General features: G+C 40.6%; 1 protein-coding gene across 2 annotated transcripts in view; it reads left to right on the forward strand.

Moving 5' to 3' along the window:
- krt222 (keratin 222) overlaps nucleotides 1-17,133 on the forward strand; it is a 50,412-nt gene extending 33,279 nt beyond the window's left edge. For both annotated transcript variants that reach the window (XM_047365057.1, XM_047365058.1), the window contains 5 exons: nucleotides 2,183-2,308; nucleotides 3,519-3,739; nucleotides 7,924-8,144; nucleotides 8,245-8,347; nucleotides 14,016-17,133. In XM_047365057.1, coding sequence (XP_047221013.1) covers nucleotides 2,183-2,308; nucleotides 3,519-3,739; nucleotides 7,924-8,144; nucleotides 8,245-8,347; nucleotides 14,016-14,229 — 885 coding nt within the window. In that variant the 3' untranslated portion in view covers nucleotides 14,230-17,133. The remainder of the gene's footprint in view (nucleotides 1-2,182; nucleotides 2,309-3,518; nucleotides 3,740-7,923; nucleotides 8,145-8,244; nucleotides 8,348-14,015) is intronic.
- Nucleotides 17,134-17,181: the final 48 nt, after the last annotated feature.

Raw genomic sequence — 17,181 nt, forward strand, 5'->3', positions numbered from 1 at the left:
AGCACATAAAAGCATTTATCTCACACAATAAAGCTCTGATACCTTTAAGAAGCTGCGAACCAAAACAGCCCGAAACATAGGTGAATGTGATCCTTTCAGATTTCTGCACATTAATTTTCTTCTTTATTGATTATTGATTAAAAAATGCATAATCTCACCAATAATTGGAATAGCAAAGAAACAGTAATATGATTTATTAGCAATCAGAGAGTCATATAATGTGGCTTGGCCTTGAACTTCTTCCTCATTTTGTCACGTTACAACCAAAAGCTTCAGTCTATTTCATTGGTAATTCATGTAACAGACCAGAAGAATTGAAAGGAAAATGATACATAGTTTTTAGAATTTCTACAAATGAAAAATTTAAAGTGTGGCATGTGTTTGTATAAAGCCCCCAAGTCAATACTTTGTGGAAACCATATTTAGCTGCTATTAAAGCTCTTTGGGGTTTGTACCAGGTTTACACATCTCGAGACTGAATGATTTGCCTCTTCTTCTGGATTGTGACTCAACCATTCTTACACAGGAATATGCTTTGATCTAAACCATTCCACTTTAGCTCTGTCTGTACATTTAGGCTCATCCTTGTTTTTAGCACCATCAATCAGGATGTTGTGTTCATGTGATGTGAAGTGTTAATTTGTCTCCACACCGCATTATACATGTAGGCACAAAAGCTGCATTTTCTCATCCGACCAGAGCACCTTCCTCCAAATATTTGTTGTCCCCTTACAAGGCTTGTGACAGACTGCAGAAGAGACTTCTTATGGCTATCTTCAACAATGGGTTTCTGCTTCCATAAAGGCCAGATTTGTAAAGTGCAGGACTAACAGTTGTCCTTTCAATAGATTCTCCCATCTGAGCCGTGGGTCTCTGCAGCTCCTTTGCTAAGCTTGGTGGTTTATAGTTGTGCCACGTTTTTTTCATTTGCACAAGATGGTGTGCATATTGCTCTGTGAGATGTTCAAAGCTAGAATATTGTCTTATAACCTAGCTCTGGTTTATATTTCTCCACAACTTTATCTCTGATCTGTCTGCTGTGTTCCTTGGTCTTCATGATAGTGTTTTTTCTCTAATGTTCTCCAACAAACCTCTGAGGCCCGTGATTAAATAACACACGTATTTACTCAATTTACTCAGTTTTCTTTGTTTAGGTTTTATTTAGAGGTATTAGACTAAAAGTAGCTGAGTACAAATGCCCAGTGCATTTTTTTGGATTTCCTTTTTTTAAAAGAAAATTAAAAACATGCACAGTTTTTCTTCCTCTTCACCGTGTTGTAACATGACAAATGTAAAAAGTTCAACTGTTGTGAATGTGTTTACAAGGCACCTTAATGTGATGAAAGTGAGGAAAATCACTCTTCAGAATCACTCTGATGTAGTTTTTTAGCAAAGCACATTAGTACATTGATATGCAACACCCACGCAAACTAATGACTGGTTTTACTGTTTATGATTTTTTATTTTTATATGTCATCATAAATGTGTCACAGCAGAGATATGTGAGATGCGGAAGTAAAATATCTAAATTTTTGTCTGCTGAGACAACAGAAGAAAAACCCTTCCCTGATCTGACCTGATGGGGCATCCAGTGTTATCAGTAATTACCTGCTGATGATGGAGAAACTGGACTGAAACCTTCTTGTCCTGTGACTCAAAACCCATTTTGTGGTTTGAGGAGAGTAGGTGGTAGAAGAAATTAAACAGAAAATGCCTTACATAACTTGGGTCTCCTATATTTAATTTTTTGTTCTAAAAATGTATCAATAACAATATTAAAGCAGCTTCAGCGCTTCACTACATTCTAAGACTCGGGTGAGAACCAACCAACAGCTGTTCAGTCTGTCAGAGCTGTACAGCTGTGTATACATGCAGGCCTGGGTGTCTGCTCTGCTGTTTGTTAGCCCGAACCTGAAATCCACACTGCCAACATCACCACACATTGCCTCTTCGTTTCCCACATCACCAGTGGGCCGAAAAAAAAACAAAAAAACAACAAGGAGCGGCTTCGAGAAAAGAAACTAAACAGGCTTTTCCTCTTTAGTTCAAACATTATCACATTAAATCCAAGAATGTAGCTCAGTTTGGATCCTGAATGTTACATAAAACCACTTCAGAGCTGAGGCTGTACATTACCTTGTTCTTGGCATCTATAACATCTGGCCCTCTGCTCATTGTATAGGAGGAGGCAGCATGGGCGCAGGTGAGCCTTGGAGGAGCTGCCCTGAAGGAGGCACGGGCCGAGCTCGCCGAGGCCAGGAAGCAGTGGCGCTCCCTGCAGGTGGAGATTGAAACCCTGCATGCCTTGGTGAGATAAAGCATCACTCATCACCACATTTTTATGTTTTGTACGTGAACTGGTAGGGACCAACCAAGTTTTAAATGTCAACTTTGTTGAAATGAAAACATTGTCACTCTGAAAAAGTCAAAGTATACCTTCAGCTTTGCCAGTTCCAGTCAATTAATTGTGGAAACCTTTCTTTCCAAGAAATAGTTTTCTTTTCCAATGCATACAACAATTTGTTTTTTTACATTAATTCTTTTTTTTTTTTGCTACTGATTTCTTCTGCATGAAACTAAATTGTAGATCCAGGATACTTTCAACATTACCTGTTGTTCTTTAAGCTTGTAGCTTAAATGTTTAATATATTGATGGAAATATAAAAATTAAAACACAAGTTTGTACAGACAAACATGGAATTTTACTCCAATTTTTTTTGCATATATAGCAGTGGAAATAAAGAATATCTTTTTAAATGTACACATATTCACAATTGATTTTACAATATAATATAATGTGAGATCAGTCCAAGTATGCGTGCTGTTGTTCTGGAACTCTGTTCATCAGAGAAACAGCCTGGGAGAAGAAACTGCCTCTGTGTCGGCTGGTTTTAGACATGAGTTAGAACCTCCCTCAACGCTAATCTAATAACACTGATCACACTGATTAGACGCTGATCTAATAATGACCTGAACTTCTGCAAGTATTGCTGTGTTTTTTCCTTGATTATAAAGGACTATCTATCTATAAAACCTCTTTGAAGAAGCTTGAATAAGGATGTCTCACTATCCTTTGAGATTAATAAAGTATTCTTGAATTGAATTAAAAATTAATAAACTATCGATCCATTTTGCAAAAGACGATTACATCCCTCTGGACCTAATGAAGTTGTGAATGAAGTGGTGTGTTCATCTGGAATATTTTGTTTTAACAGTTACCAAAAAGAAGATGCCAGTTTTGGTGAAATACAAAGCAGGTGGTGATTATTTGAGGCTTGCATAGCAGGCCAGTTTTTACAGGTCTTTATGCAAATCTGCACGACAATTAAGTTTGACAGTTTGTAAAGAAGATTTTGCCTCCAGCCTTGTGCTCTTTGTAGAAGAGAATAACTCTAGTGGTGGCTTAAAGACCTCACAGACCTTATAGATAGTCTAGATACATTTTAATTTCTAGCAGCAGTACATAAAGAAAGTTATCTGGTTATATTCCTAAAAGTTTCTTAATTAACTGTCTCCAGGAGAAAGGCCTGGAGTGTTCCTTGCAGCACACTCAGGAGCTGTACACAAGCCAGCTGCACGACCTTTCCCAAGTGATCACCAGGCTGGAGAGCGAGCTGGAGCAGGTGAGGAGTGATCTGGTCACCCAGCGCCAACGCCACAGCCAGCTGCTCAACACCAAGATGAGGCTGGAACGAGAGATTGCCACCTATAGACGGCTCCTGGAGCGAGAGGAGGGCAGGTGAGGGTGACATTTAGGAAGGAAGGGGGTACTTCTAAGGAACCAAGAAGGAATAACTGAGTAGGAATTTTGTGGTTTTGGCGTGAACATTTCTTCTGTACGCTTTCATTTGAGAATCAGTTCCTGGAACAGCAAAGATGAAAGAAATCATACAGCTTATTTTATGACAAAGTACTTGTGAAAACACAAGGCTTAAAGTAACTTAGCTGACATGAGTAAGACAGAAGGTTAGTCTTCGGCTCTTCCCAGCAAAGTCAACAAAATTATCTAATTGTTTCTTTCACCAAAAGAACGCAAACAGAGCTCTTTACGTGTTGGGATCAGTGAAAGCAGCTCTTTGTGACTCGGATCATGTAGAATCTATCTGAACTGAGAGTAAAAATCCACAATAACCGCAGGTTGAAACACAGACATTCCTGTATTCTCAGGGAATATAACACTGGCTGGAAATTAAAAATCACAAACAAGGAATAAGACGACACGGGCTCAGAGACCTATCTATGACTTTTACAGGAGTGTTAATCTATCAAAATGACACAATCGAGACAGCCTGTTTCTCTGCCAGCATCAGTGTTTTATTATTCAATGTTTATCGTGGCCTTTAATTATCTTCTCAGGGAATTTGGACAATGAAAAGATGCAGAGTTCCTGGCAGAAGAAGTAGCTGTCTGAGCTTTGTAATTGTCACTTGATGAAGGAAAATTATTTAATTTTAAGCCGCCTGTAGACGGCATGGGAGGGTTGCATAGGGTTGAGAGGACATCTGATCGTTTGCTCATGTTTGAGAAGGGTGGCACCTATGTGACTTATGCCAAACAAAACACGCAGGAATGCTTGTAAAAGCATGTCTTTCCCACTGAACCATTTTACAAACCACAAAAAGCTCAGATACTGTTATGCATGTATGCTACAAACATCAGTGGTGCTGTTCAGTCCTTGCTGAAGACCTTTGCATGCTGACATTATAAACTGACGCAAAGCACAGACCCTAAACATAGCAAGGGTAAGATAGACAGCAAAATGCAGCAAATGAGTCAAAAATAATTTGGTAAGATCTAGTTCTAGATGGCTCAGCAGATCAGCTTGGAAGAAGTTAGGGCTTTTCCTCCATTTTGTACATTCTGCTTATTATGTTTTCCTTGAAAAAATTCAGCAACACAGCCACCAATCAATGACCATGTTTAGAAGATGGAAGCTTGGTTAAGTGCCTACTTTTTGTTTTTTCAATCATAATGCTTCACTGTCAGACGAAAGTGTTGTATTTTGTTCTGACACATTCATAAAAATATCTGTGATTGTGTTATGAAGATCACAATTAACTGATTTTAACTGACATCCGATTGTATTTAATTAACTGAAGAAAAACACTCAAATCTACCTTCATCTTAGAACTAATTGCATTAATCCTGCAGTCACTTGTTTGTGCAACTAATGTATTTTTACTGTCGTATTGTTTTGCATGAATGCATTGACTTGCAAGAGCATCAACCCTTGGATGTTTTTAAACTTCAGTGTGTTTTCTTTTTGATTTTATGTAATAGACCAACACAAACTAAAACACAATTGTAAGGTAAAAGGAAAGTGAGATATGCATTTCAAACATTTTTACAAAGAACAATCTGAAAAGAGTAACATTTGTACACATTCAGCCTGCTTTATTTTTATACCCTTGAATTAAATTTAGTACAACAACTTGCACTGAAATGTCCCGGTATTAGTAAAGAAAGGGACACAGGTACATATCAAGGTGAAAGTTGTTAAAGCAGGGTTAAGTTTGAAAAACAATTTACAAAGCTTTGAACTGAGCACTGTTTAATCCATCAACCAAAAATGGGAACAGTATGCAACGACGGTAAACCTACCAGGACATGGTAGTACATCTTCACTGACAGGGCTTTCAAAAAGAGCTGTAATCAGAGAAACAGTCAATGGACTCGTGGTAAGTCTGGGGGAGCAAGAAAGATCCATAGCTCAGGTGGGAGAATCAGCCGTGCAGCCTACAGATCTGGTGCTTACAAAGAAAACAAACATAATTGATATAAAGCAAGAATAAGTCCCTTTTTAGTTTTCATGTAGGGGACACATAGAAGTAGTCAGATGAGACCAAAACTTACATGCAAAACGATGTGTGGAGGAAACCTAAGACTGGAAATCACCTTGAACAAACTATCACCATGGTGATGTGTGATGGTGGCAGTGTCGTGCTGTGCCCATGTTTTATTTCAGGAGGGATGGGGAAGATGATTGGAGATCTGATGGAGCTAAAGCCTAGGCAGTCCTAAAATAAAACCTGTTACAGCATGGAGAAGACTCAAAACTGTGGTGGAGGTTTACCTTCCAGTTGGACAAACAGAGCTACAGTGGAATGATTTAGAACAATATCCCACAGATTCTCTATGGGGTTCAGGTCAGGAGAGTTGGCAGGCCAATTGAGCACAGTGATACCATGGTCAGTAAACCATTTACCAGTGGTTTTGGCACTGTGAGCAGGTGCCAGGTCGTGCTGAAAAATGAAATCTTCATCTCCATAAAGCTTTTCAGCAGATGGAAGCATGAAGTGCTCCACAATCTCCTGATAGCTAGCTGCATTGACCCTGCCCTTGATAAAACACAGTGGACCAACACCAGCAGCTGACACGGCACCCCAGACCATCACTGACTGTGGGTACTTGACACTGGACTTCTGGCATTTTGGCATTTCCTTCTCCCCAGTCTTCCTCCAGACTCTGGCACCTTGATTTCCGAATGACATGCAGAATTTGCTTTCATCCGAAAAAAGTACTTTGGACCACTGAGCAACAGTCCAGTGCTGCTTCTCTGTAGCCCAGGTCAGGCGCTTCTGCCGCTGTTTCTGGTTCAAAAGTGGCTTGACCTGGGGAATGCGGCACCTGTAGCCCATTTCCTGCACACGCCTGTGCACGGTGGCTCTGGATGTTTCTACTCCAGACTCAGTCCACTGCTTCCGCAGGTCCCCCAAGGTCTGGAATCGGCCCTTCTCCACAATCTTCCTCAGGGTCCGGTCACCTCTTCTCGTTGTGCAGCGTTTTCTGCCACACTTTTTCCTTCCCACAGACTTCCCACTGAGGTGCCTTGATACAGCACTGTGGGAACAGCCTATTCGTTCAGAAATTTCTTTCTGTGTCTTACCCTCTTGCTTGAGGGTGTCAATAGTGGCCTTCTGGACAGCAGTCAGGTCGGCAGTCTTACCCATGATTGGGGTTTTGAGTGATGAACCAGGCTGGGAGTTTTATAGGCCTCAGGAATCTTTTGTAGGTGTTTAGAGTTAACTGGTTGATTCAGATGATTAGGTTCATAGCTCGTTTAGAGACCCTTTTAATGATATGCTAATTTTGTGAGATAGGAATTTTGGGTTTTCATGAGCTGTATGCCAAAATCATCCGTATTAAGACAATAAAAGACCTGAAATATTTCAGTTAGTGTGCAATGAATCTAAAATATATGAATGTTAAATTTTCATCACGACATTATGGAAAATAATTAACTTTATCACAATATGCTAATATTTTGAGAAGGACCTGTATTTATGTGCTAGCAAGACTTGAACTGATGTTCACAGATGACATCCAATCTGACTGAGCTGGAGTTATTTTGCAAAGAACAATGGACAAACATTTTGTTAAAGTTTGTAGATGCTCAATGTTAAAGACATACATCGAAAGACTTGCAGCTGTAACAGCAGTGAAAGGTGGTTCTTGACTCAGTGAGCCTAAATAAAAATGCATGCCACACTTTTCAGATTTTTATTTTAAAACATTTTCCGAAGTATTTATTATTTTCTTTTCACTTGGTTCTATCTTTGTCTATCATGAAAAATCCCAACAAAATCATTGAAAATTATGGTTGTAATTTGACAGAAGGTGGAGTTCAAGGCAATGTAAATGGCCGCATAACACATTTCAACTCCTTTTTATTTCTTTTTAGAGAACCTGAGGATGTGTCAGATTAAACTGATGTTAGTATAAATACATTTTAACAAAAATCTCAAGCCTTTTATTAAATATTAGAGCAAACATCATGTATAAATGCTTTCAAAAAATTTTTAAACTATTGCATAATGGTTTTCTATTTTGCTTTTAATTCTTAACGGTTCTACTTGTGAACCTAAGCACTGGAAAAATGCAACTATTTTCTCTTTTTGATACCGTGAATCCTTATATCTGCAGGTACATGGGTCGAGGTGCACAGCCATTAGGTTTGCGAACCTGGAGGTCTCCTGTGATGGAGCCAAAAGAAAATGGGTCGGAGAACAGCTTCAGTGACTCCGCTGTCACTCCGGACGAACCAAAATCAGAACCTCTTCCTGATATCCCGTCGCTCCTTCCTGCTGACAATAAACTGAAGAAGAGCCAGCTGTATAGACAACAAAGCCTGGTGATACTCACAGGTAGGTGACACACACACACGCACACACACACACACACGTATGCGAACAACCCTATCACAGCCATGCTGTCTTATGGTGTCTCATGAATGTCTTCCTGTAGAGCCGGAGCAGGATAAAGATTTGCCACTGTCCACTGTGAAGACTCAGGAGATTCTTCAGGGGAACGTGGTGCAGGAGAGTGCAGAAGGTCATGGCACCATTGAGTACGTATTGATCTTCTTTTGTCCCCATTGACTCACAGTCAGCAGCTGCATGTCAGGCTGAAATGTGGGTGTTTTTTTAGCAGCAAGCACTAATTGTATCTCTATATAACAGGCAGTCCAACATCATTCAGATAAATATCTTCACAATAATACTGCCTCGCTCCCTTTATCTCCCATACATACCACATGTTCACTACCACGTTCAGTTATTTTTGCGTTAATGTTTCTTTGAGTCACACATTGACACATCATTCACCTCCCCACCTTCACGATGTCTGCTTCAACAGACAAAGGCTTACCATCTTAAACAACATCCGACAAGTCGCACGCAATAAAACACTGAGTCGGCATCACAGGTTCTCATGAGCCACTTGTCGTGGTATTGCATGGGAACTTTTCTGCAGTGTTAGTTTGTGTTTAAGTTGGAGATGCATGCCTGGTGTGCAGGTTTTCAGGGCGTGGTGTTGTGTTATGGTTGTATGAGATGTGGGAGGAATAGGTTTGTATGCTTCAGGTTCAAGAGACATGCATACTGTCTGATAACCTTCAGGCACACTGGAATTATGCTGAAAGAGAAAGCTGCACAGGAGCTAACTCACTTTTAACCAGATTTGTTGCCATCTGTAAACATCGGCGTGCTGTGCAACATATACCTTTCACATTTTAAGCATCTGAAGCGTCGCTTTTGTCTTTTAGCTTTTGGTGACAGTGTAGTTATTGATGGTTCACTCACTTACTAACAGTATTGCCCTGTCAGAAAGTCAGGGCTATTCGATGCTGCCCATGTGCGGGTTCAATGTGAGCAGTTTTACCTCACTAAATCAATGCTGACATAATGTTATTGGAATAAAATCCCAACTTACCCAGCTAAGCAGCAGGTGGATGTCAAGAGAGGTTGTTGCCGCTCATTCTTGCATCCTAGAAACTGATCTTCTGATAAAAACTACCAAAACTATTTTGTTTTCATTCCCTCTATAAAAACCCAAATCAAGGACATTACTCTGAATGCATTTTATTTAAATACTGAAAGTAGTGTTTGATCAAGATGTTTCTCTTGTGACATTAGAGCATTTGGGAATTATTTTTGTATGTTAAAAGTAGCTTTGGAGCAGCATTTCTTGTGAAAATCTCTCTGCTCCTGATCATTTGCAGAGTAGATTTTACTGCACATTAACATGCATCATATTGTCATCAACAGGCTTGAAGATACTATTACTATTATTTAGGAGGGCATTGCTTTCTATAGGGATAGACCAAGGCCTAAAATCCGTCAGCTGTACTAATTGAACCCCCAGCATTCAGACATTCTCTCAGAAATTAGATCTAATCTTTTAAAAGATCATAATTTTTTAATGAACCCACAGAAAAACCTGATAATGTCATTCGTTATCCTAATCCTATTAATTTTTCCTAAATCCACAAAATTAGCTCGTGTTGTGTCAACACATAAAGTGTCTTGCAAAAGTATTCAGAGTTTTTGAACATGTTCACATTTTGCCACATTACATCCACAAATCTTAGTGTGTTTTTTTCTGATTTCATGTGACAAACCAATGTAAAGGAGGGGATACTTGTGAAGTGGAGAACAGTAGTACATGGTTTCTAAAATGTGTTGCAAATACAGATCTGAAAAATGTAACATACGTTTGTATCCAGTCCCCTTTACTCTGATACCCTCTAAATAAAATCCAGTGCAACGTTTTGCCTTCAGAATTCACCTAATTATTAAATAGAGTCCATCTCTATGCAGGTTAATTGGAGAACATTAGTGAAAAACAGCATCATAAGGACCAAGAAACACAGGAGACATGTAAAGAACAAAGTTTAACGGAGAGTTACGTTAAATTTCAACCTTTAAACATCCCACAGAATTCTGTTCAATACGTCATCTGAAAATAGAAAAAGTACAGCACAACTGTCAATCTAATAAGACCTGCCCATCCACCTAAACTGACAGTGTAGGCAAGGAGAGCATTAATCAGAGAAGCAGCCAAGAGGCCCAGGTTAACTGTGAAGGGGCTGCAGAAATCCCCATCTCAAGTGGTAGAATCTGCTGACAAGACAACTACGTGCTGTGCCGTCTAAAAACATGGCCTTTATGGAAGAGCGGCAAAATGAAACTGTTGTTGACAGACAGCTATATGAAGTCATGTTTACAGATCACCTCAAGGCACATAGCAGACAGAGCAACATCTGGAAGAAGATGCTCAGATGAGCACATTGGACTTTTTAGCTTACATGCAAAGTGGTATAAAACTGCGCATCAAGAAAGCTGGTCAGAGTTTATGGGTAGACAGATGGAGCTAATAACAGAACAATCATTGGAGGCTGGGGAACACTTCAGACTGGGGTGGAAATTCACCTTCCAGTAGGTCAGCAATCCTACCTTACAGCCAACGTAACAGTGGAATGGTTTAAATGAAAGGATTTTCATGTTAGAATGGCTAAGTCAAAGTTTGGATCTATATTCATCTGATCCACCCCCATCCTTCACTCTGGGCATGCAACAGTCTGGGTGGTACGCTTCTTTGGGGCTTCTCCACACCGTAACTCTCCTGGATGTGGGGAAAACAGTAAAGGTGGACTCATCAGAGAACAATACATGTTTCACATTGTCCACAGCCCAAGATTTGCGCTCCTTGCACCATTGAAACCGACGTTTGGCATTGGCATGAGTGACCAAAGGTTTGGCTATAGCAGCCCGGCCGTGTATATTGACCCTGTGGAGCTCCTGACGGACAGTTCTGGTGGAAACAGGAGAGTTGAGGTGCACATTTAATTCTGCCGTGATTTGGGCAGCTGTGGTTTTATGTTTTTTGGATACAATCCGGGTTAGCATCCAAACATCCCTTTCAGACAGCTTCCTCTTGAGTCCACAGTTAATCCTGTTGGATGTGGTTCGTCCTTCTTGGTGGTATGCTGACATTACCTTGGATACCGTGGCTCTTGATTCATCACAAAGACTTGCTGTCTTGGTCACAGATGCGCCAGCAAGACGTGCACCAACAATTTGTCCTCTTTTGAACTCTGGTATGTCACCCATAATGTTGTGTGCATTTCAATATTTTGAGCAAAACTGTGCTCTTACCCTGCTAATTGAACCTTCACACTCTGCTCTTACTGGTGCAATGTGCAATCAATGAAGACTGGCTACCAGGCTGGTCCAATTTAGCAATGAAACCTCCCACACTAAAATGACAGCTGTTTCAGTTTCATTGTCCAACCCCTGTAGATCCAATATAAAAATATTTTTTAAAGATGCTGTACATCCAATCTGGCTAAGCTTCAAGTATTAAGTAAAGAATGATGAGCAAAGCTATTTCTCTGCAGACATGAAAATTCGTCGAGACGTATCCATAAGACTTACAGATGTAAGTGCAACAAAAGGAGGAGCTACACAGTGTTGAGTCAACGCGACTGAATATGAAGCCAAAAAATATTTTTTTGATTTTTATTTGTAAGAACGTTAGTTAATTTATTACTATTTATGCGCCTCACAATATTTCAGTGCCTTGAGTTGGTCTAACAAGTAATCGGACAAAAACCAAAACACAAAGTTCAGGCGGGCGACCAGGATGTCGCCCCGCGCAGGCACAAAGGTCAGGCAGGTGCCAGCACCTGCAACACAGAGTCCTGGGTGGTCGGCAGTGAAGGGCGACAGAGGCGTGGAGACAGTGGAGGCTGGCGAAGAAGGAACTGACGGTTTGGAGGTTGGCCGAGCAGAGTAGAGGACCCTCCAGGAACTCTGTGGAACTCCGGAGGCTTGGAGTCAGGCTTGGCCTTCATGGTGCTTGGCAATCCCTCAGAGACAGATGCAGCGCCGACGTGACCCTCGGAGACAGGATCCGGCAGCACTTCCTCCTCGAACCCCACGTCTCTGGGTTCAGAGGATGAGCTCGTCCTCGAACCCCTCAGGGACAGGCTCAGGCGCCGAGCAGGAGCCGAGGCGTTGCCAGGAACCCCGATGACTTGAGCCGAGGCGTCCCTCTTCCGACGTCCTCTGCGGCGTGTGGAGGATGTTGAGGCAGACTTGGGCGGCACAATAGCGGCGCTCTGGGGCCTTGGAGGCGGCTGCTCGGCAGAGGCAGCTCCCTGAAGACCTGCCGTGGACGCGGCTGCTCTCTGAAGACCTGGCTTGGGCTGCGCTGCAGCAGCTCTCTGGAGACTTGGAAAGGATGGAGGTGGGCAGCAGTAAAACTGCCTTATTGCTTTCCGCTAATCCTCCTCCATCTGCCTGATTTTCTCCATCAGCTCAGGAGAGGAATACAGGAGACTGGTCTGCCTGAAGCTCTTAATCTGGTGAGCAAAAAACCTTAACCACTCCTCCAGCTCATCTGGCGTTGCCACAGAACACCGGACTGGAGCCAGTGAAGACGGCATGGGCGTAGCATGCCGTCTGCTGCTGAACTCAGCGATCACTGGCGATCTCTTGCTTACCGTCTGCGAGGTCCAATTTTGGTGGAAACATTCTATCCGGGTTTGTGTAGCAGAGGACCCCGGAATGCAAACAAGCAGGCAGCATGATGGTAAGTAAAGATTTAATCTGGGAAAAAACTAAAACTCACTCACTCACTCACTAGAGGAGGCAGGAACAAAACAGTGAACAGGCAGGTGAGACAGGCACGGTATAATCTTTAATGTTTCCGCGAGGAATGAACAGAACAGATGTGTATATATGGAGCAAGAACCAGGTGAAACGAGGAGACTGAATGCCAGGTGCAGGTGAACCGAACGAAGATGATTGAAGACAGGAGAGAACAAATCGTGGCTGGGGCAAAACAGAGACTCTTGAATACAAACTTAAACACAACTAGAAACCATGAAACTAAAGCATAACCAGATCCAAAAAACCAAACTTGACAAAACATGAACTAGACAAGACAAAAACTAAAGCATGACCAGGAAAATAACTGAAGCATGATTCAACACCTATCAAGAATAATAATAATAATAAGAACCCAAAAACACCCACAAATCATGACATTTAGATCCAACATGGGGATACTTGTTGTACTATTAGCAGAAAACATGTCATACAGTAGATGAACTGAATGATGAATCATTTCTCCAGTCCTGTCTCAGGTCTTCGCTTGTTGTTTTCCCTCAATTTATTAAAAACGGGAATTCCAGATACTGTGAACAGTTGAAGCCTGACTGTTTTACCATAGCCCTCATTCCCCCATCTCAAGCGCAATTTGCTGGTCCATGTGGAGATGTTTCTAATGAGCTGCATGTGGGCTTTGCAGCCCACAACCTGCTGCCAGTGCTCATGAGTCACAACATGTCTGAGATTTGAGTTTCATTTTCTCTGGTAATAAACATACATTCATTGAAAAGATAATTCAGCTTTTATGTTCTGATCACCATTTAGTAACTTTGCTGCTGTCATATGGACTATGCATGTGTATTAATACTGGCTGTTTTCAGGAGTAATGGCCAGACACACTGAATACCATTGCATACACAGATGGCACAAAGTACTACCTCATTTTACTTTGCCCCATGTTTATGCTTCATGCTTGTTCTGTATGTGTGAACAGGATAAAAACTACAAACCATGTATAATGAGTTTAAACAGACTCCAGTCCCACACTCGTTTCCTGTCTCCCCCCTTATTGTTCAAACTTCCTGTGCATGAAATGACTCTATGATCTTTTCTTGCTCTCAGGACAGAGAAGATTGACAAGGTGATAAAGCAGTGGGAGGGCTCCTTCTTCAGAGGGAACCCCAAACTGAGGAAGAAGTCCGTGTCGCTGCGCTTTGACCTGCACATGGCCGCAGCAGACGAGGGCTGTGCCCAAACCAAACACGACAGCCTCCCTGACGTGGAGGTGCGTCTCATCATGAAAAGGTCCCGCAGCATCTCAACCATCACGCAGTGACTCTCTCGCTTTAAGAACACAGTTTGTAGCAGTATGTGGTAACCCCAGAGATGGTGAGGATGCAAATGAAACAGTGCCGATCCCAACCTCTGGGATGCAACCATCCATTACCATCATGCTTTCAAATGCAACATTCACTAAACTTAGCATCCTAGCTCATGACTCAATTTACTTGTCAGACCCTGGCTCTGGCAGGTTAAGTGTTATAAATGAGGCTTTTGTGGTGACCGTTTCGATAGAGCCAGAAATAGTTACACTCTCTGCAGTACAATGTTAAACACACTTCTACGTCATCAGTTCAGAGAAAGAGAAAGTGTCTCCCACTGTTTCAGACTTTACTGCATAATGGACAATACAGACGAACATTTATGTTTAGTCTCAGCAAAACCCGGTGTGAAGGTAGGAGGAGATTACTGGAAGCAGACCTGTTCAAGCAGCTACAAACAACCTGAGGGTGCATTTAAGTGGTGGATTTTTAGTATAAGACTGTGTGAAATTATATAGATGTCCAAACAACATCTCACACGATTTTAGTTTTTTGCCCATGTCAACAGCAAACATAGCTAAAATCTGTATTTATTTTTTCAGCTTTATTCCATTTCAAAAGTCATAATCTAAAAGGTTCCACTTTATGGACTTTTTCACAAGATTACATAATTGTTTTGAATTCTAAACAAAATAGAAGGGATACATTTTAATCAGTATTGTTGACAGGATTACAGTAGAACAACCGCACATTTAGCCTTTAACAAGAAGTGGGAAAAATGTTATCTACTTTCTTTGTCTGACTGAGTCATTGATATTTCTGAATGAAGAATAGACATTTTAATCAATAAAAAGAGGCCAATTTAAACAGATTTTGCTGAGCCTTATGAAGACAAACAGGAATCTTATCAGCTAGTGAAGTAAAAGTTGGCATTCGCAGAGGACAAGATTACCAGGATACCCATAGCACTTTCACTTTTTTGTGTTTTATGGTTATACAGAAAATGTAGTGGATCCTTTTAATATGCTGATCCAATGATCATATGTTTCCTCTTGTTCAATGACACTTTATCCTTGGTCATTTACTTTGATTTCCAACACAAGTCTTTGCAGCTCTACTCATAGCAGCCCATTTCAGGGCAAAGGAATGATCAGTTAGAAACCAAGAATTACAGAAAAAATTGTCAATCTTGTTTAAATAGTGAATTTAATTTAATGAAATAGAAACAACATCTACAAATTGTTACATCATTAAAACATAAATGTCTAACATTTTTAAGATTACATCTGATCACTTTTTAGTGATGATGCACTGTTACACAAGAGCAGCCCAGATTCAGGGCTTGTAGCACACACCAAAAATTGTAAAAATAAAAATACGCAATCGGATTTCTGTGCTAACAATTATGCCACCATGCAGCCCACTCCAGTAACGTTTAACTTTTCTTTACATAATCAGTCCATGTTTTACATTCTAGGGGTATAACCCCGCTACAGTATTGTAGCCTCCAAAATGTTATCTCAAAGGCATGTGTCGCGCTTTTCAAACTCTATCAGTCCATCTACAGTTACTTTTCTCACTTGTTCTTTTTCTCTACTTTAAGGCAACACTACACATGGTGAATGAACGGGTTCTTAAAATACTAATATACTGTTCACGTTCATTCATTTGAATCAGACACAGACATAACAAGTCGCAGTTGCAGCTAATTAAAGTATTTCAAATGGAGAGAATGTTTTTGGTAGCTGAGAAGAGTTCCACCTCTACATTCATGAAATTCGTCCAGTTTTCCTGTGTAGCAGGATATTTAGGGAAAGCAGAAGTGCTCCCTTCATACTTTAAGTGTGTTACCATTAAGCAGCCGCTCATACATTTGAGAGGTCTTCTTGGCAAGAAAACAAAATATTCTCTGTTTGCAGCCATAACCAGAAAACATGCTTTTTGTAAAGGTTTTTTTTTCTTTGAAAAACCTGCCTCTAAAAATATGACATTGCTCTTTGTCACTGCAAGTTTATCAAGCAGTGTTTTGTTTAAGTTTTTTATAATGTTAACAGTGAGAACCATTGCTTATATTTAGCAAGTCTACATGTGAGTTTTCCTATATGGGAATTTGTTGTGCTACTTCTGCGACATTGAATAACACAGTGAGGATGAAAATGTCCATCTTCCTACTTGGTTTTGAAAGTTAGGTAATGTTAACAAAAACGATTTTTCTAAATAAAATATAGAAAACAGGGTAGGACTGGGAGAGAAACATTAGCTCATTTCTTTCTGGAGTGAGGTATCCTGTAATTCCTCTCCCTAGTCACAGTTAATGCAGCATGATTGTTTGGTTGGGGAAAACATGGAGATGCTGAGATAGTCCTGTCATATCATAGAAGCTCTGACTGAAAAATGTTTAGTCCTAACGATCTGAAAAGTTGAGGAATAATGATGAATGTCCTAACCTAGTAATTTTCTTGCAGTCCTGAAACGTTTTGCGGTGCAATCCCACACAGCCTGTAAGAACATCTGTACTGAAAGATATTCAGAGTTCGTCTGCGCTTTCATGGTCCTTTGTGAATGCAGGTAATTCTCAAACTAATAATGTGGATATAATATAAACACTGTGATCTTAACAGCAGCGTGGCTTTGCAACTTACAATGTCTTTCACTGAGAATTTAGCTTCCCCATCTTAACCAGTAGAGGTCAGCGTTTATTAAGATTTACCACTGCAATGACTCCATCTTACTGTATCTGTGCCACCATGGATTTAGAGATTTAATGCTAAGTTTTGAGTTGACCCCAAAGATGTATAAGATTAGGACCTATAAGCAGTATTTTAAGGTCCTTTAAGGGTTGATTAAAGTATCTGAATCTATCTTATCTATGCAGTCCTGTGCTTGATTTTTGCTCAAATAAAAAAGACAAATGGGCAGACTGGTGTGTTTCTGTCTTTTAAATGTGTGCACAAAGCCAGTGAGGC

This window comes from Girardinichthys multiradiatus, chromosome 5 (genome assembly GCF_021462225.1).
Source record: "Girardinichthys multiradiatus isolate DD_20200921_A chromosome 5, DD_fGirMul_XY1, whole genome shotgun sequence".
NCBI lineage: Eukaryota > Metazoa > Chordata > Actinopteri > Cyprinodontiformes > Goodeidae > Girardinichthys > Girardinichthys multiradiatus.